The following is a 22,005-nucleotide window of genomic DNA, read 5'->3' as shown; positions in this document are numbered from 1 at the left end:
GATAAACTAATGTAAGAAAAGGTGGCTATACCAAAAAAAGAAATTGTCACTATGTTAGATAATAACATATTAACTTAAAATTTTAAAAGATTACTATTATGAAAAAAAATCACTGTCATATAAATGGCTTTGGTCTATAATAAATTAGTATGGACCGCGTCCACGTAAGACTAGCTCAACCAAAACCGATCCGAATGACCCACCATATACCACTCCTTTTTTGAAGGGGAAATATAAAGTTTATTTGTTGACATCATACGGCATTTATATTGATATTGAAGAAAAATGAAAAACTAGCTAATAACTTGAGGAAATAAAGTACTTCAATGATATAACTATGGTGCTACTAAACCAAATCACAATACATCATAACCCTTGTTTGTTTGCTGAATCATGCAATCTTGTATAAGAGTGTCATTTTGGCATAGTTTTGCAAATAATTTTTTTGGTGGACCTTGTAGATAAGTTATGAGAATCTAATACTGATTGCAAATTTGTATATCAAACCATCAATGAACTATATCTTTAGAAGAAACCATAAAAGGTCTCCCTCTGTCAAACATCTGTGCCCGACTCTCCTGTTGTAAATCCTGCGCATCACCAAAGTCTAACCTCCCACAAAGAGAGACTAAGAAATCAAACTCCCACTAATTGAGACAAATAGTCCACGGTAAAAATAATTCTCCAAAAGCGATAAAAAGGAGGAATATTATCACAAAAACTAAAGAACCAAGTACGAAAAAGTAGAAATTGAAAATCACTTCATCGAGCTTGAGATTTTTGATACGAACTCGTCAATATTCCTATCGGAAGATCCGTCTTGAGACATTGCTGTCTTGACCAAACCCTTCCACATCTGAGCATTGTCAATAAATTCTTTCCTCTTTTCTCCTTCCATTACTTCAATTATACGACCAGCAATTTCCTCTCTTCTTACAAGTCCTTCTTTGTTCACGTTGACTCTTACTCCTACTCTCCAAACAGCCTCAACAAGCTTAGCATGCATTGGTTGATCTGTCCATTGAGGCATCCCTATCATTGGCACACCCATAGCTAGCGCTTCTAATGTCGAGTTCCAACCACAATGCGTGAAAAAACACCCAATTACCTCGCTAGAGAGTACCTCTAATTGCGGACTCCATCTAACAATTAAGCCTTTCGCAGCAACCTCATTAGCAAATCCCTTGGGAAGCTTGCCTTCTTCGGAAGCTCTAACTACCCACAAAAAGTGGCAATCACTTTGCTTTAAGCCCCATGCCAATTCTTCCATTTGTTCATTTGATAGATTAGCCATGCTTCCAAATGAGACATAAACCACTGACCTTGGAGGCTTGGTACTTAACCAATTGGTAGTAGTAGGGTCATGGTGGTAAAGACTTAGGCCATATTCTCGGTCATATGAAATTCGGTTGTCCACGTAAATGGATGGAACTGTAGGGCCAATTGTTAACAAAGGACATTCTTTGGCCATTGCATCAATTACCTGGGAACAAAAAAAGCCATTTGAAGTTGGTTAATCATTTTGTTAAATGGTACATATAAGTGGTGCCTATTAATTTAAACACTCTTAGAAGAGCAATAAATAAAAGATTGGTGCTCCAATTTTCTTTTCTTCTTTTCCTCTAATAGAGAAATAAAGCCACCATGTTTTTCTTCCTGCCACCAGATTCTGGATTAAATGGTACACATAAGTCGTGTCTATTAGGCACTCTCAAGAAAGCAATTCCAATTCTTTTATGTTGTTTTCCATCATTTTACACTAAAAATGTTTTACAGTCAACAAAACAGAGCCTTGGTGTTAGTTATATTTTTCAATGGATTTATTATCCACTTTATAATACATTTTATATTAGAGTATATATAATATTAAAGTACATGCACAAAAAATTAGAAAATGTATGTGTACGTTAACGAAAGTATAATAGCATAACTTGAATAATGGTTAGCCGAAAAACCGTACCGAAAAATAATTACGGTCACGGTCCACAACAAGACCGATTGAAACTTTTTATTACCGAACTGAATTAAATATTATTTCGGGACGTTTAATCACTCATAAACATCCCAAGATATATCCCTTATAATATCTTGGTTTGTAATATAGAAAATATATTAATTATTACTTTTTTATCGAGAAAAAAGAAAGACCGTTCAATAGCTGATTGTGGTTTTATGGTCACGTCATTAGATTTAAACAAGCTTCTCATATCAAATAAATAATAAATAGGGCAAAGGATAACTGACATCAAACAGTAAGATTGGGTGGCATAGATAATGAAACAAATAAGTGGGTCCGAATTATTAGTTTTTCGAATTGAAGGGATTATATATTATTTCTCTAATATATATAATTAGTTTGTCTTTTACGTGCATAGCCACATGGTTCTTAATCATGCAACCACCTGTACCGAAGACTTGCTAATTCAATAATGCTATAGTTAAATTAGGAAAAGCTAATAAATTATACATTGAGATTGATTTAGCAAGATCTTAAAAGACTTCTCTATATAATGGTGAGATTTCATATTTCATATTTGACCTTAGAAGTACAATTAAGTACTCCCTCTATCTCATAATATAATATTTGCTATTCTCTTTTGTGGTCGAACTTTAAATTTTGACGAAATATTCTCATTTGTATATATAAAACAGGATTTTTTTATCCCAAACTAACTTTAACTTTCAAATTTTTGCGAGAAACCACCTTATAAAAAATTTGTTGTCTAAATTACCTTACTTTTATCATTTTGTTGTCGATAGCTACCATATTCTGGGTTTTTGACGTTGACTTTGTTTTTTTCTTGTTTTTTTTAATGTCACGTAATATTACTTGGCTTCTTCAAACTAGAGATGATCAACAATGCAGGCCAATCCAACCCAGCCCGCCCTCTTGGGCCGTGTGGACTAAGCCCCCTTAAAGCCTGGTCCAGCCTAGTTCGAACCGTTCGCTGTCCAGGGAGCTGTTGACTAATGACCAAAATTAGTGTGTGTGTCGTGGGCCAAATTTTTTGAGCCCAAACCACAAAGTCCCGCTACTAAAATCGCCCAGCCCTGTCCATGAACCGGACCAGCCAAAGCCAAGTAATTATTCAACCAAATTGTGTATATTTTGATCAAATTGTATATATTTTAATCAAATTTCACATATTATAATTCAATCAAATTCAAAAACAATGAAATTATTCATTAATATTAATAATTGTATATATTTTATTTCATTTTAAAGATTTTATGTAACAATAATAAATGATTCTGATGATTAAATCATTCTGAAAAAAAATTCTCACATCGGCCTGCCAGCCAAGCAGGCTCATGAACTGCTTCCCAAACAAGTGAAATTGGTAACAGATCGATGTGGAACAAGATCTTTCACCCCGTGGACCAGCCTGCCCAAATTGTGAATTTCACGGTCTGGTCCTGGGCCATGAAATTTAAGCCCGACGCACTAGGGCCTGCGGACCAGCACCCAACCCGCACCAGTGGCTATCTCTACTTCTAACCGTTTTTCATTTTCCCTACCTTATTTTCCACAATTATTCCCTGTGCGCTCTCTCTCGTATCTATGTCGACACTTTGTACCACCAATACACCATTAAATTTCTCTTCTATTTATACTAAGACTCCATTTGGTAGGGCGTAAAACATTTTATGGAAAAATATTTTCCTCTATTTTCAATTTTACATTGTTTGGTTTGCAAATTAAATTAGTTTAAAACCATTTTCCATGAGAGTAAAATTGTTCTCTCAATAATGGAAAACCATTTTCCCTTCAAAATCAAGGAAAATTTGTCTTTTTTCTTATTTCTCTTGTACACTCCTCTCACTATCTCTTTACTCTCCCTTTTATTTTCCTTTCGTTTCATCATTTTTTAACATGGAACCAAAAAAACGAAAAATTAATTTTGAAATTTTGTTTTCCATTGGAAATTTTTTTTCTTAAAAATCATTTCATAGTGAAAATGTTTTACACAAAAACAAACAGAGCCTAAAATTGAAACAATGACCTGCTCAATTATCCTATGAGTCTCCTCAAATCTCAAGCAATTTCCACAAGAGTGACTTTGTTTTCTCCCACAATTTTGAACTGAAAAAAAAGTCAACACTGAAAATCGATATTAGGTAGTTACCAGCAACAAAATGGTAAAAAAATAAGATAGTTTGGGGCAACAAATTTTTATAAGGTAGTTTCACACAATTTAAGAGATCAAAGGTCAAATGTTTATCTTGAAGATCATATAAAAAAGAAACAAACATTATAATTTTTTTTTGTCCTACTACAAGGAGTTTCCCACCGCCTTTGACGAATGGACTAATCTCATACAGGAGTTTGCATGGATACTTCGAAGGACAATATCCTTTCTAGATAAGATTTTTTCCATACTCAAGGCTTAACCACTCACGTCAACTACAATTGGTACAAACATCATATTATGAGATGGGAAGGATTGTACTAATTCCGGAGGAAGTAAATATGACTACATGTTATTAAATCAGCAATCATATGAACTAGCATAAGTTTTACCTTGTCCTCCAACTCATAGACAGTGTTGACTAGCACAAAATCAGTCTGGTCCAGGTTAGAGTTTTGCTTCAATACTAACTCTACATAATCTGGGTATGACTCCGGTGAGCCCACAAACGACGGTAGATCACCGATTTCCAAGGGCGGCAACCCTGGAATATCTATCAGTGGTGAAGAAACAGGCATAGAAAGCTTCCCGTGGTGAGCCAAGTAGTACACATAATTTACCCCACATGTTTGGGTAAAGAATGAAGCCCCTAATATTCCATATTTCTTCGCAACATTTAGACACCAAGGGAAAAATGAATCATACACTACACAAGTTATGGGGTTGTCCGTACCAGCATATTGCTCAATAATGTCCCCTAGGGCGTGGGATCCAGTTGCTTCGAGGCTGGCAAGGTAGGCTGCGATGCTCTCCGCCTCGCTAAAGCCGCCATCATCAAAGCCATCGGATATAGTTAGAAGGTGAACGTGGCCATCTGATTTGGGATTTAGGGTGTTGAATATGTGGTTAGTGATGGCTAAGGAGGCCTTTACTCCTTTAGAATCTAAACGTCTACAAAATTGGAGCATTGGGGATATATGTCCTTGAACTGGATATGGTATAGCTAGAATATGGCTTCTACGGTTTTCTCTCATATTTTTCATAGTATTGTTTAAGTTGTTTCTTAGTTTTTACCAGATCCTACTCTTGTTGACATATATGGTGAAAGCAGATGTAACATGTGTGGCACATAATGCCTTAATATGTGTGCCTTTCAAGTTTCAAACACCTAAGGTTAAGGTTAATAGTTTGTGTTTCTTGTCTTTATGCAAGCATTTAATGTGTGCCTGTCTAAGGCTATGTTTAGTTCACCTGAAATTTTCTGATCTGAACTTATCTGATCTGATCTGAACTTATTTTTTCTGATCTGATCTGATCTGATCTGAATTGATTTGATTACAAGATCTTATCTTTTAGATTTTTCTCAATATATAAGAAAAAATATAGTCATGCGGGGCTTGTTTGATTCGTCTCAATGAGTACTTTATTAATATTAATTATTATAATTTTTTACTAATATGTAATGAAAAATAATGATTTTTAAATATAAGTATGATCTGAACTGATCTGATCTGAACTTATTTTTTCTGATCTGATCTGATCTGATCTGATCTAATTAGATCTGAAATAAGCAAAAATAAGGTGAATTGAACATAGCCTAAGAACTCAATTTACTCACTGTTTCCTCATCTACCGGTCAATTATTTACAATTAAGATAGGTTGGTAATGGTATGGGAAAAAATTTATACAATTAAGAGGTGTTCTTAATTAAGGAGTGGCGTTGTGCACTTTTGATTTATTTAAAAAAGAATAATAAATGCTTTCTAGAAGGTTTGATCAAATAATTTCAAGTACATATAGTAAGTTTTAATCACTAAACCAAATGATATTTGTTGATACCAATTTTAAAGTAAAATATTAATAATATACACTATAAATACTTGGAGCATAATTCGGATCTAAAAAGTAGTTTATAAGCAAAACCCACAGTAAGAATGCGGTTTTAGTTTTTTTTCAAACCAAAATCCTTAGGTAACTTCGCACCTTCCCTAGGAGTTATTATTTTTTGAAATTTTTTGCAACAATTATGTGGATGAGTTATGGTATATCTAAATTAAACCGCTATATATTTCACGTAACTATTTTATTAAAATTAAAAGAATCCTAAGTTAGTGATTAAGAACTTATGAACCGCAAACTCAAGGAGCAGTCTATTTTGGTAAAACTGCAAACCCTATAATAGGGATTTTTATTTGCTAATCGTTGAATCACTTGGTAGTTATACATTAAATGTTTTTTCTAAAATCTTAGCGCTCTTTCTCACTCAATTTTAAGTGGATAGTACCTATAAATTATTTTCACTTTTAGAGTAAAATGTGAATCATTTTGTAGAATAGCACTATAATGAAAATATATTCCCTATTGTAATGTAAAATAAACTCATTTGCACCATGCGTGGCTTTTATATACTTCCTCCGTTTCTAAATAAGTGCAACACTTCTTGTTTTCACGTTTGCCAATGCATTATTTTAACCATTAATATATTCAATTATCAATAAGTAAAAATTATAAAAAGTTGATATTATAAAAATTCACATTCAGACGAATCTAACAAGATCTCACATGACTATGTTTTTCCTAAAATGTAAATCACCAAATCTAATTAAAATTTAAACTGTGAATAGTAAACACTATGCAAATGTTGCACTTATTTAGAAACGGAGGAAGTATATAGCAAGAAAATTTACCAAATTGAAAAGTATACCACCATCTCAATAAGTAGAGCTCTTGGGGTGCATTCTTTTTACTTAAAAAAATATGAAATTATGTGAACTGAAATTATCAGACCTGATTAATCCTTAATGAAACTTAATTTTCGAGTGTTGTATAAAACCTTATATGAAATTATTGGACCTGAAACTTATTTTTCAAGATTAGTAGAACACACCCTTAGTCCACTCCCACGATCCTCAAAAATCTCATGGAAATAATAAGATATATCAAGCTAGGAATAATAACCATAAGAAATCATGGATTCCCTGAGAAAAAAAAAATCATGCTTCCAAAGCTAGAACTAATTTTTTGTAAATATTGTGTCATGGCAAGAACTATTGCCTTGAAAACAATATTTGGGAATTTGATCACTTGCCATTGGTTAACATAAAATATCACTACTATACACAAACTTATGCTAAAGTTTGATAGAGAAAAGAATGTAAGTGAAACCAATTATGTGAGGATTAATCATCTGTAAAGATAAACAGTTATCACGTATTTGAAGGATGGTCAAGAACTAAGAATAACTATAAAAGAAAACCGCATTAATAAAAGTATATGTGAGAGAGAGAATAAAATATACCATGTTATTTGCCTTCCGTATTAACTGTAGTATATAGTCTGTATTTTTATGGTGCTTTTTTTTATCTTCTCCCTCCTCTTGTTCTTCTTCCTCTATAACCACCACCTTTGGCCACCCCCACCCCACTGCCGCTAGCCCCACCTCCTCTATCCCACCCAACCCCTGCACCCCCCATCCCACCCCTCCACAAAGCCATATCAACCCCACCAGCCCCCCACAGTCTAGTAGCCTTCCCATCCCACCTTCGCCTTCATCCAATCCCCTTTTTCCCTCTTCGCCTTTACCCCCTCGCCCCTCGCCCCTCGCCCTCGCCCCTCCCCCATCTCGCTTCTCCCTCTTCATCTCTATAGTTCCCCTAACACCCATAGGCCACCCAACCCACGCAACCCCCCTTCCTCCCATGCTCTAAAATTTCTAAAAAAGTACTCTTTAGGAAATCGAACAGAAATTTCATATATTTTGGGTTTATATACTTTACCTTAAGAAAATATTAAGGAGTCGAAATAAGTTTAAGGAAAATTAGCCAAAAAAGACCTCTTATATGTCATATTCTTTAAGAAATAACTTTTTAAACTTTTTTGTCCACTTAAAACTTCAACAAAAAAAATTGCTTTAACCACTCTTGGGCTACTTTATTTTATGCATCATAAAGTGAATACATTCAATGAAAAACTTCTTGATGTAATGACTATTTTGTCATTGTAAATATAACATTTGATTTATTACATTATACTTCTATCGCTTGACAAGTATATTCTGCATCTAGACATGGCACGTCGCACATGGGTGTGTGGTATTGTATCTTACTAGTCTTACATACATGCAATGTGTGCGACAGCCTGTGACAGCATATGAGGTAGAAAATGAAATTAATATGGTAGAAAAACTGTCTTTATATTTTATTTTCTCAAAAAACTTATATTTTAAATGTCCTACTTTTTCCCCTTTTTTCATTCAAATGAAACAATTAGTTAACTCCCTATTTTTTTTATTTCTTTTTCTATTTTTTAGTGTCCCCCATATGTTGCCTTATATAATAGAGATATGTAAAGCATCCACTGAAGTGTTATCTGTTAGCTTTCTCCCTTTTAATTTTTGTAACCGATATACTTGATCATTAATGGATTGTCATGACATTAGTCTAGTGTTATATTTTTTATTTGGGGGTCACATACAAATGGTTGGTAACCTTTTGATCCTTTGTTTTTAATATTCGAGTCTTGATTATCTTAGGGGAGGTTACAATTTCCCTTCTAGATATTATGATTTTCCTCTATCACAATTCATCGAAAAACTTGCAAACGTCCACAAAAGATCGAGCTAAACATATTTCCTTGATTTCGGACATAAGTTTATATGGCTCCAAGCTCTCACCCAAAAATGTCTTTTGTATGAAAGTGGTATATTGACCATATGAAATGAAACGACAAAAACAATGAGTACCTCAATTATATCGGTTATTATTTTTAAGTTAATGGTTCAAAATTGCCACAACACAACGAATTTCTAATTCCTTTTGTCTTATCATTTTGTTCTTGAGCTTAGCATTATATTTCCAGCACAACCACCTAAGATAATTGGCATTCATTATTCTTTATTAATAAAAAATAGTGAACTTTTTTTGTTTTATGCATTCATCGTTTCAAAAAGATTAAGATTAATGTCGTCTGAAAGTGGCCTACGATATATTCTCGTAAAAAGAATCTTTTTTAAGGACTTAAATTGCTAGAAAATATATATAAAGTTGTTTCTCATAAAAAAAAAAGTAACAGTCTACATACTTAAAAGATACCTTATGACAAATTTTCTTATGTTTTAATCAACCAAAATCAGTCTTTGTTAATATATATCAGTTATGATCAAGAATTTGCAGCAAACTAAATAAAAGAAATACAATACTACATATCAATAAATATGATCGGTAAATTTACTTTCAATCCATTGAAAATTAACTCCGCTTAGTAAAAAAAGTTAATGTGACTAAGCTCTTAATGTGTATAAAGGAGGAATTTTTCAAGAGTGTAGAGAACACCATCTAATATATCATATTAGCATTTTTTGCACGCGATGCGTGCTTGAATTCTTTTCAAGACAGAAACTCGATTTTTTCCGACTTATATAAAAACTCAAAATTTGAACATTAGACATACAAATTATAATTATTTTTAGTTGCAAAATTTAATTGGTTTAGTCTCTGTCACTTAAGTCTCTCACCAGTCTCTTCTTTTTTTTCTTTTCAAGGTTAAAATTCTATGAACAAAATAGAAATTTTATTGAATTTATCTATGATTTCTAATATTATAATTTGTACACTACTTCATATATTGTGAAGAAAGTGGACACTTAGATTCAAAGTCAAATTTTTGTGAGTATGTATTGACGTTGTAGTGTATTGGTTGTAGTTTATGTTAAACTAGTAATCTTGAAAAATCTAGATTGGTTAATTTCTAGGACTTTCTCAAGAACAATCTAGTAATATGTATTGTAAAAAAGATAAAAATATTACCTACGAAAATCTAGAGGCCAAGTATGAAAAGTTGTACTAGAAACCTCTTGTTTAGAATTATCTAGATTAGTAACATCTAAGTCTATAAATAGGCTTGTATACCATGACATTTGTAAGAAATAACAAGAAAGATTTCCCCATATATACTACTTGCTACTCCTCTAAATTCTCTACACCTCACTCCACACAAAATACAAACTAAGCCTCTAAATATAAAATCCACCAAATTTTTCCACTCAAATTTCACATTTGGTATCCGAGCCAAAATTCCCAAGGCCTCACAACTTTAGCCACAAAACACATTTAACCCATATACAACATAAATTATAATGGCACTCAACAACCCAACCTTCCCAATTCCAATTTTCGGGGGAGAAAATTATGATTTTTGGAAAATTAAAATGAAGACATTACTTAAATCTCATGGGTTGTGGAGTTATGCTGATAAAGGGTATATAGAGTACGAAGACGAGATTATCCTAACTGAAGCTCAAAAAAAAGCAGCTCGAGGGTGAAAGAATGAAGGATGCTAAGGCATTATATCTAATGCAAAATGCGGTCACGGATATAATATTTCCAAGAATTTTAAGAGCCAACACGGCAAAGGAGGCTTGGGAGATACTGCAACAAGAATTTCAGGGAGATAGCAAGGTGAGAAGTATCAAACTCCAGTCTTTAAGAAGAGAATCAGAAAGCTTAAAAATAAAAGAGGGGGAATTAATGAAAGATTATTTTTCAAAGGTAATAGAAATAGTGAATCAAATGAAATCATATGGAGAAGAAATTTCAGATGAAAAAATTGTGAAGAAGGTTTTATTGAGTTTAACGGAAAAATATGATAATATTGTTGTTATTATTGAAGCAACAAAAGATATATCAAAAATAACAGTAGATCAACTTATGGGATCTTTGGAGTCCCATGAACAAAGGAAAAATAGGCATATTGATGAAGAAATAATTGAGACTGCTCTTGCAGCAAAATTTAAGAAAATGCCCAAGAAAAATTATGGGGATGAAGACGAAGAGAAATCATTGAAAGGGATGAATCAAAAAATATCCCGCAATTTGCAAAAAGACTAACCATAATACTGCAGATTGTTGGCACAAAGGAAAGCCACAATGCTGGGAGTGCAAAAGGTTTGGTCATGTAGGAAAGAATTGCAAGACCAAGAAAAATAATGAGATTGCCAATTTTGGCGAAGAAAATCATGAAGAAACTTTATTTTAAAGTTGGCTAATGACATGAACATTAGCGGGTTGGGTTAGTGACATGAGCACCAACAACAAAAGAAAAAGTTGGTAAAAATAAAGTTTCGGAGATTGGCTGGTGACAAGAGCATTAGTGTAACAATTGGTAACACGAGTACCAAATTAAGAGAAGACTAATATTCTGAGGAGATGAAGCAAATGGAGGTTGCGGTGACATGGGCGCCAGCACAATAAAATTATAAGTGTAATATTCGGTGACTGTTGGTGACAAGTGCATCACTAATGATCAAGAACTTTTCGGAGTATGTATCTGAAAATTCAAGATTTTTCAGATTAAGGGGGAGTGTTAAACTAGTAATCTTGAAAAATCTAGATTGGTTAATTTCTAGGACTTTCTCAAGAACAATCTAGTAATATGTATTGTAAAAAAGATAAATATATTACCTATGAAAATCTAGAGGCCAAGTATGAAAAGTTGTACTAGAAACCTCTTGTTTAGAATTATCTAGATTAGTAACATCTAAGTCTATAAATAGGCTTGTATACCATGAAATTTGTAAGAAATAACAAGAAAGATTTCTCCATATATACTACTTGCTACTCCTCCAAATTCTGTACACCTCACTCCACACAAAATACAAACTAAGCCTCTAAATATAAAATCCACCAAATTTTTCCACTCAAATTTCTAACAATTTATAAGTTAATTTTTTGGTTTTTGTAAAGTTTCATCATTTGAGTGCTTTGTATAATGTTAATTATGCAATTCTATGATTTAAGTTGACTTGTGAGTGACTGTTATAATTTTATTTTTAATATTTTTATATGAATCTCCCTTTGGTTTGTAATTAGATTTGTAATTTAGAAAGGAAAAGGGGTAAAATAGTATCTTCATTCGGGGACACCATAGCCCCCCTCCCCCTTCCCTTATATAATAGAGATATGTTGTACATTAATTCTTGAATGATATTTTACATAAACCTTTTTACCTTGATAATTAATCGCTATTATATAATAGAAAGAGATAGGTCCAAATATATGTAAAAGTTTCATTACATATAGGAAACACTATGAAAAAGTAAATAATTTTTTTCCTTGTCTAACTTCTAAATTATGATTTCACTACAAATACACCTCAGTTTTTTTTTCCTTGTCTAACTTCTAAATTATGTTTGCACATTGATTTTAAATTCTTTCATCATTTCAACTTTTGTCCTTTTCTAAATTTTAACACTTTGAGCCTCAATTATATTTGAAATGAAGTTTTGATTTTTTTCATAAATTTGATATTGGATTTTTTTTAGAAAAACAAAAATCGTTACTTTTGCAAATTAATTTAGTTTTTTTTTTTTCTGAAAATGGATTTTTGCAAAAAATTTTCGCAAAAAGTTTGATATTGTTTTGATTTTCAAAATTTATTTCTAAACATAGACTTTTTGCAAAAGTTATGGGCAAAAATTTAAATATTGGCATTTTTTTTAGAAAACACTTAATTTTTTTTATATGAAAATGAATTAAATTCAAGTTTGATTGTATAAAAGCCCTTTGAACTTATTGTTGTCATCTCCATTTTTTTACTACATAACAGTCTAATTTGCTATTGTTTATTTCAACTGATGTGAAATAATTTTGAAGGTTAAAAGAATTATGTACCTTTTTTGAAGTTCGCAAATTGCCGATAGATGAATGTATAATATCGCCGTCAAAATCTTATGCTTTTCTCAAATTTGTATTTATAGGTAACTTTTGTGAGTATGTAATTGTGAATAGTTCTTGAGAACAGTGATTAGTAAGTAAATTTTTGTGGTAAATATTTTTGTATGTATTGACGTTCTAGGTTATTAGTTTTACTTTGTATGTTAATTTTAAGTTTTAATAAAGTTTCCTGATTATTTGAGTGATTTGCATGATTTTTATAGTATGAATTTCTTAATTGTATGAGTGATTTGTAAAGTTTATTCTTTTAAGTGATTTATGAGTGAATGTTGTAAATTAATTTTCGGTAATTTTTTTGAGTTCAAATTTTAATTTTGAGATTCCTTTTATAATTTAGTAAGGGAAGGGGGGTAAAATAGTCAGTTCAAAAGAGGACATCATAGCTCCTCCCCCCTTCCCTTATATAATAGAGATTAATCTAATATTGGAGCTAAATTATTATTGTATTTCCTAATTATTAACAAAGCTAATTATAAATTTTAACACCTCGGGATAAGGGAAAAATAATTATAATCCAATAATCTAAAGTTGGGATTATTTTGATAAGACCGGTGAAAGTTGGGATTATTCATGTGAATTTTTCCTAATTTTTATTCTTTAGCTAGTATAGTACTCAAGGTAATGAGAGAGAAGGAGAAGTAGGGTTTTGGAGGAGAGAGAAGTTTAAGGGGAAAAAATATTAAAAATTACAAAAATTACCAATTGTTCACATGAGCTAAAGCCAAGATTTCCACAAGCTTTGCTTGTTTCGGATCAATCAAAAGTATGACTTATTTTAATAAAATAAGTCAAAGATTTGTTTATTATTGACCATTTTTTCTAAGTTTTTAAAAATTTGATATTATTCTAAAACTAAAAATTGAGATAAATCTAAGATCTCAAATGACTAGCATATATAAAGGTTAGAATTTATCGTCAAAGGTAACCTTAAAATTGTATGTATTATATTAATTCTTAACGAAATAAGTATGTTCTTATAAGTGTGTTCTTTTCAGCTGAAAAAACTAAATTTTACATTTGATAAGTTCCAATGAATATAGATTAGTTCAAATAAGATCGATTAAATTCAAATAAGTTCAATTTGGTTTAGATTAGAAAAATTCAAATTGAGAGAACGCACGCTAAATTACCAATGACTAATTCACGTTAATGAAGCATAGTTTTTACCTTGTCCTCCAACTCATAAACAGTGTTCACTAGCACAAAATCAGCCTCGTCCACGTTAGAGATTTGGTCTAAAACCAACTGTAAGTAATCCGGGTACGACTCCGGTGAGTCCAAAAATGATGGTAGATCACTGGCATCCAAGGGCGGCAACCCTGTAATATCTACCGGCGGAGAAAAAACCGGCACAGAAAGCTTTCCATGGTGAGCCAAGTAGTATACATAATTTACCCCACATGATTGGGTAAAGAATGATGCCCCTAATAGTCCATATTTCTTAGCAACATTTAGACACCAAGGAAAAAATGAATCATATACTATACAAGTTATGGGGTTATCAGTACTCGCATGTTGCTCGATAAGGTCCCCTAGGGTATCGGACCCGTTGGTTTCGAGGCTGGCAAGGTATGCGGCTATGCTCTCCGCCTCCACAAAGCCGCCGTCGTCGTAGCCATCGGATACAGTTACAAGGTGAACGTGGCCATCTGATTTGGGTTTTAGGGTGGTGAAGATGTGCTTAGTGATCGCTAAGGAGGCCTTGACTCCTTTAGAATCTAAACGTCTACAAAATTGGAGCATGGGGGATATGTGTCCTTGAGTTGGATAAGGTAAAGCTACAACATGGGCTCCAAAATTTTCTCTGATATTCTTCATTGTTTTGTCTAATTAAGCTCCTTCTTGGTGTCTTTACGTATATGGTAAATAGCGATATAGCATATCTAGCATATGTGGCTCTTGACACATGAGGTTGCGGGGGCTTTTAATATACGTTGATTTTCTCATCTTTAGTTGAGGATTGGTGGATGCTTTTGATCAAGACTATCCTTCGAATACAGCTAGATATATTGTCGGGTAATAGCGGAGCCTCTTAGTATTTGCATGGGTGCTTTGTCTAATTGCTAACAATCATGTGCGAGAAATTCATGCTAGAGTATTTGTGTCAACGTGTGACCCATGCCAATTACTGATGATGTGGAGTGAACTGTGAAGTACCAAGGAAGAGAAGTGACCAAGTGGGTGGTCGACTGCAAGATATAGATCAAGACGAACATATAGCGGAATTTCAAGAAACAAATTTCCTAACATTTATCACAAGATCGCATGCATAATATAAATATGAATCATATTATAAGGAAAAGAATATACAATCTTTGTAGCGTGTGTCTTCTACCGTATTGCAAGTGCTAGAGATCAACCTCTACTTAGTCCACGAGCACCAATTGAATTCCCACGTTTGCTAGAATGGAAGAGGATGAACATATTTCACTCTCTTGCGTTTTAGAGAGGGTGGCCGGATTTTCCAAAGGGAAATAATAGGGGTTTTTTTTTCTCTTATTTAGTTTGAAAGTTACTGACAAATTGAATGTTCTATTCCACTCTTCTATTATAACCTTTTATAATAGTAGAAGAATAGGTTTAGAGAGAGACCTAACCTAACCCTAATTTCTCCTATTGGCCGGTTTCCTTACTTCAGTTTTATTACAATGTGTGACCTCATAGGATTAGGTTAATTTAGTTGTAGGTTCAATCAATATTGTCCCACTAACCAACATTTATTTATTCTCTAGCAAGTAAATGTGATTACTAAACTAACGTAATTTATTATCTATATAATAATTCCTTTTATATTTAGTGATTGTCGGGAATGTCTAATAAGGACATATTCCTTCAATCTCCCACTTGTCCGAAGACAAGAGCACAATATTAAATTCCTTAAGTCTCTTAATGTCAAATTTGATAACACTATGTCATTTTCAAATTTCGTTCCTTGATTGCTGAGATCGTACTATTGAAACAAGGATTATTAACAACTTTAACCCTATTTCGCATGGCCATACATTTTTCCAGTTCTTACTCATCAAGAGGCCCAAACACTATTCCTATTTAATAGTAGGACTTATCCACTCTTGTATGACCATAACTCCCACTCAATTCTTAGCCCACCTGATCACTGCCTTTATAACCTCCTTTTACGACGTGACATTTAATATCGTCAAGGTTATTAAACTAGTCATATTGTGGTTATAATGACATATTCATGTCTAAGTGATACGGATGGGAGATGAGCGTGCCAGCCACTGTGCCAGACACTGAGCCAGCCACTGTCCAAGAGTCCTAGTTCTGTTAGGATTTGTATATAGTGGCCTAGCTTTGTTAGGAGACTATAATTTAATTGCTTTATTAGGAGTTTAATTTCAGTTGTGTGAGTGATGAAGGAATCCTATTATATGTAGGAGTCTAATTCCTTATCATTGAGTCTAATTAGGAGTTTTATTTTAATAATTATCTTTAAGATAGGCGTGAATTAGAGATAAGTTTAGGTTGTTATTTATCTTTATCCTTAAGATAAAGATAGATAAGTTTGTTAGTTGTTATTTATCTTTTAAGCTTTACTAGATAAGCTAGGAATCTTGTACTATATAAACAAGAATTTCGGCCATAATAATAGTTAGAATTTGATGATTAAAAGAAAGTGCGTAATTGCATGTGTTGAGCGTAAGCTAACAATTGGTTTCTGAGTAGTAAACCAAAACAAACAACCGAGACTTGTTTGTTTATGCTCTTAACCGCGACTTAAGAGTAATATCCTTTAAGTTTCCTAGCTAGTTCATTCGTAAATCACAAAAACACAAAAAGAGTTCGAAAGAACCAACAAAAATCGCATCACTAAGGAATCCACTAAATATAGTAGTTTGATTCTACTTTTAGAATCTAATTAGGTCAAGTCTCAATGTATCAAATATATATCCATATAATCAATTAGACATCTCTATGTCTCCACATCCCATGAAACTGCGCTATCAATTAATTGTACACTAGTCTATTAAATAAATCACTTATGTCCAATTTAGTGATTTAGACTAGGGATGTTATTCAAATTGTGATTTTAGTTCACTTTATAGGTTTCTATTATCAAAATGTTTTCAATAATCCTATTTGAAAACAGAAATTATTTGGACATTTTATTTATTAATAAACCAAACAATTAAATAAGAACGGAATTTCATTGATAAACATTCAAAACATAATAAATGACTTTACAATTATAAACATGAAGTAAACAACATAAAGCCAATCTCACATATGCTTAAGCCCCATAGACCTAGTATGACACTCACGCTTAGATTGAGCAAGCGGTTTAGTCAAAGGATCTGCCACTTTATGCTCGGTAAGAATCGTGCTTACTTTCACATCATCTCTTCCAACGATCTCTCGAATAAGATGGGATTTCCTGAGCACATGCTTGGATCTCTGGTGCGATCTAGGTTCCTTGGATTGAGCAATAGCACCATTGTTATTACAATACAACTCAATGCCATTATCAGTACTAGGAACCACATCAAGTTCACTGATGAACTTTTTTATCCAAATAGCTTCCTTTGCTGCATCAGCTGCTGCAACATACTCAGCCTGTGTTGTAGAAATTCGCGATGGTACGTACTTTGCTTTGAAATCTTCCAGCTCACAGCTCCTCCATTGAGACAAAATATGAAACCATATTAGGATCATAAAATCTTTGTCACTCTGGAAGCTTGCATCGATGTATCCAGTAACAACCAACTCATCATCTCCACCATAAACAAAAAAAATATCCTTAGTCCTTCTTAAGTACTTAAGGATGCTTTTTGCGACAATCCAGTGCGCATCTCCTGGATTTGACTGGTATCTGTTCCATATACTCAAAGCATACACAACATCAAGTCGAGTGCATATCATGGCATACATAATGGATCCTAGTGCAGAAGCATAGGGAACATTACTCATACGCTTGACCTCATTAGGACTCGAAGGACACTGGGTCTTGCCAAGTGTTATGCCATGTTGCATGGGAATGAAACCTCTCTAGGAGTTTTTCGACTTGAACCTTGCAAGAACCTTATCAATATAAGTTTCCTGACTTAACCCAATTAGCCTTTTCGATCTATCTCTATAGATCTTTATTCCCAATATGAATTCTTCCTCTCCTAGGTCTTTCATATTAAGCCATTCCTAGACTAACTCAAGCATGGTTTTATCATTTCCTATGAGAAATATGTCATCCACATACAAGACTAGTAAAGTGATACTACTCCCACTTAACTTCTTATATACATAAGATTCTTCTCCATTTCTAAGAAACCCAAATTTCTTGATTGCCTCATCAAATATGAGGTTCCAAGTCCTAGATGCTCACTTTAGTCCATAAATGGACTTCTTAAACTTGCATACTCTTCCTGGATTTTCAGGATCTTCAAAACCTTGAGGTTGTATCATGTACACATTTTCTTTCAAGAACCCATTCAAGAAAGACGTTTTGACATCCATCTGCCATATTTCATAGTCATGAAAGGCAGCAATCGCAAGGATTATCCTAATGGACTTCATCATGGCTACTGGTGAGAAGGTTTATTCATAGTCAATACCATGAATTTGCTTGAAACCTTTCGCCACCAACCTTGTTTAGAAAACACTAATGTTTCCATCCTTGTCTATTGTCAACTTGAAAATCCATTTGCATCCAACGGGTTTTACCCCATCAGGCAAATCAACCAAGTCCCATACTTGATTTTCATACATGGAATCCATTTTAGATTTAATGGCCTCAAGCCATCTTTCGGTGTCTTGACTCTCCAAAGCATCTTTGCAGCTAGTAGGTTCTTCTGATTCTAAAATCGTTAGTTCGCAATTTTCAGTCAAAAGAAAATTAAATATCTCTTTGACGGAATAATCACTACAAAAAAAACTACATATAGAGGCAATCCAAAATTGCATCTAAATATACATCTGTAGCCTCTAATGGTGTTTAGAAGCAATTTTCTCGCTGCCTCTAATTAGTCCGTCGCTAATTATAGGTTGTCCTTAATGCCACCTTTTAGAGACAGACAAGTTATGGTGTTGCTAATTGTTGGTTGCCCCTAATGCCACCTTTTAGAGACAGACAAGTTATGGTGTTCCTAATTGTTGGTTGCCCCTAATCCCACCCTTTTGAGGCACAAAACTTGAATTGTTGCTAAAGCCACTTACGTTTAGAGGCGACCAACAGGCAGTCGCTAATTATAGGTTGCCTCTAATGCCATATTTTTGGGGCACACATGTTACATTGGTGATAAGACCATTTATATTTAGAGGCAACCATAAGTTTGTCTCTAATTTTAAGTTGCATCTATTGCTTAGTTTTTGGGGTACACAAATATTGTTTCTAAAACCACTTATGTTTAGATGCAACTATAAATTTTGCCATAGATTATATTTAGATGCAATTACGTTTTATAGGTTCAAAAAACATTTAGGGTAATTATACATGTTGCTCCTAATTATATTTAGATGCAACTGTAAAATTTTATAAAATAGCTTTTTAGATCCACCAAATTATTATAATGATATTTAATAATGCTACGTATTTTTAATATTATTTATTTATTTACTTATTTTGCATAATAATTCAGAAAATTAACATAAATGGAAGAAAGAAATTATAGATTATCAAAGAAAGAAATATGCATTTATATAAAAGTGACCACTATACACAATCCAAAATAATATCCATGGATGGTGAAATATAATAACCTAGAAAGTTTTAACATAAGCATACATTCTCGTATTCTAAGGAGCCAAAATCCAAGTAACTTAAGCTATATAATAGAGATGCACCATATCTGCCAATCTGTTCCAAAAAGTATGTGCCCAAAAAATCTCCTAAATATGCAACTGTTGTACATCTTCACTAATAGTTATAAGCCGGGCTTAGTAATACCCTGTAACCTCGTCGTCACTAACACTAGTATCACTGACAATCTCTATGATCTGATATTCTTCGCTTTCATAAGCTAGAGCAGAATATCCATCCCCTTTCAAGAGCTCTATGAGATGATCATCACTGTTTTCACGTTCACTGTCCTTATGTATGTCTTCTTGGTCAAAGATCATGACCCCGTTGTTCGTCCTCCTCCTGTAAGACCTTCTTCTAGGAGCAACCAATCCTGAGTACAAACCAAAAAGATCCAGCATTAAACTACAGAAATAACATATATAATAAAAAGAAAAAGAATACAGAAGATGTGGTCTTCCTTGGTTTATTGACATGAACATAGTATATCAATAAGAAGCAAAAAAGAGGCCCTCATGACATAAGTCCAGCCTGAGAGTATCACACTGAGAAGTAAATAAAAATTGAGCTTAAATCAGAGAAGTAAATAAAAATGGAGCTTAAATCAGAGAAGTAAATAAAAATTGAGCTTAAATCAGAGAAGTAAATAAAAATTGAGCTTATATCAATAAGAGCATAATAGTCTAACTAGTCAATGAGCAGAATAATTAGACTAGTATAACACTCACAAACCAAACAATCATACAAGTGAGTACACTGAGAGTATCAAGAGCACACAGCATGTCAAGTACGATGAGCAGCTAAAAAATGAAATAAAGGACATGTTCTCTTCCGTATAAAACTGTATATGTGCTTGAGAATATGGTGCAGCAGGCTTTGTGACTGTAGTCTTAGACAGTAACTTATAGGTTAGTAAATGTTGAGTTTCATTTTGCGGTGCATTTGATTAAAATTGACTGTGACAGCATGAAAAATATCCTGGGTTGTGATCCTGAAAGATCTTTTATGCTTTGTGGCATTTAAGATATCTGGAGTCATAACGGAAGCAAAACCACAATTGGTTATCCTCTTTTTAGTGCTTGTGTGGGCGGTAGATAAAGGTTGAAACTTAGTATCAATTTGCGGTACAAATGTGGGTGCTCACAATTTGTTGTCCATCTTTATTTTAGCAGGTTTTGTTGCATTTTCCCTTTACATAGATGGACTTTTCTGACTTGTACGATTATGTTACCTAGAGGTTGTGTTGCGTGTTGTCGATTTTGCATGATATTCCACATGTAGATTTAAAATTTTGGATCTGCAACTTGTCAATTTCAAAGAATTATGTAAGCACTTAAGATTGGAAGGTTTCGGGGTTTTTTTTTGGATAAGGCCATTCTATAATATAGAGATTTCTATTATAAGCTTTTATGTGCATTTAATTATGCAACTTGGCTTTGAACCAAGAAATATGCAACTTGACTTATTTATTTGTCACCTCTTAGGAGTTGATCTGGATTAGAGAACTCATTTTTACATATTTCTCAGGAGTTATGGGTCATGTAAGCATTTTACATGTAGTTTCATCAGATTCGGGCCAAATTTGGAACACTTAGGAAGTTATATCTTGTCCTGTCTAAGCTTCCTACATGACATAAGGCAAGTTGTCCGTCTTTGTGAATCTGAGAGTCAATACATGACAAGCTGACACTGCTTCAATAGAATGATTATTGCCTTATGGTGACTGTCATTAATTTTCATATATTTGCCAAAATAAGGGAACCTAAAGGTCCATCCTCTTTAATCTTTGGCTCTGAAATCTGAACTCTAGCTTCAGAGTTCATATTGCAACTCCCCACCCCCCCCCCCCTCCTAACACGCACACGTAAATAAAAGAATATTTACATTAAAGATTCTAATGACTTCAAATGACAATTTCTACGAGATGACTTGAAACTTTTTAGGACTTATTATTTTCTAATGAACTATAAATTTCTAGTTACTCAACATGATTGAATAAAACTTAACGACATACTATCGTTTCAGGATTGTATGTTTTAAGTTACAAATAAATACAAAATTTCCAGATTAACAACAACAACAACAACAGCAGCAGCAGCAGCAGCACCAACAATAACAACAACAACAACAACAACAGCAGCAGCAGCAGCAGCACCAACAATAACAACAACAACAACAGCAGCAGCAGCAACAACAACAACAGCAACAACAACAACAACAACAACAACAACAACAACAACAACAACAACAACAGCAACAACCAACAACAGCAACAGCAACAACAGCAACAACAACAACAGCAACAGCAAACAACAGCAACAGCAACAACAGCAACAGCAACAACAGCAACAGCAACAACAGCAACAGCAACAACAGCAACAGCAACANCACGAG

At 33.4% G+C, this 22,005-nt stretch overlaps 2 protein-coding genes across 2 annotated transcripts; both read right to left on the bottom strand.

The window, feature by feature from the left end:
• Positions 1-466: 466 nt before the first annotated feature.
• On the bottom strand, positions 467-5,220 carry LOC104889036 (UDP-glycosyltransferase 74F2). Its single transcript, XM_010674174.4, has 2 exons — positions 4,523-5,220; positions 467-1,483 (listed from the first exon to the last, which is right to left on the bottom strand). Exons 1-2 carry the CDS (start codon positions 5,171-5,173, stop codon positions 758-760), a joined length of 1,377 nt encoding a protein of 458 aa, XP_010672476.2. The 5' UTR covers positions 5,174-5,220; the 3' UTR covers positions 467-757.
• A 2,890-nt stretch (positions 5,221-8,110) lies between these two features.
• On the bottom strand, positions 8,111-14,730 carry LOC130589403 (UDP-glycosyltransferase 74F2-like). Its single transcript, XM_057393636.1, has 2 exons — positions 14,028-14,730; positions 8,111-8,268 (listed from the first exon to the last, which is right to left on the bottom strand). Exons 1-2 carry the CDS (start codon positions 14,676-14,678, stop codon positions 8,242-8,244), a joined length of 678 nt encoding a protein of 225 aa, XP_057249619.1. The 5' UTR covers positions 14,679-14,730; the 3' UTR covers positions 8,111-8,241.
• Positions 14,731-22,005: the final 7,275 nt, after the last annotated feature.

The sequence above is a fragment of the Beta vulgaris genome, chromosome 3 (assembly GCF_026745355.1).
Source record: "Beta vulgaris subsp. vulgaris cultivar EL10 chromosome 3, EL10.2, whole genome shotgun sequence".
NCBI lineage: Eukaryota > Viridiplantae > Streptophyta > Magnoliopsida > Caryophyllales > Amaranthaceae > Beta > Beta vulgaris.
The sequence above is the reverse complement of the archived record's forward strand: the minus strand, read 5'-3'. Positions and strand labels throughout refer to the sequence as shown.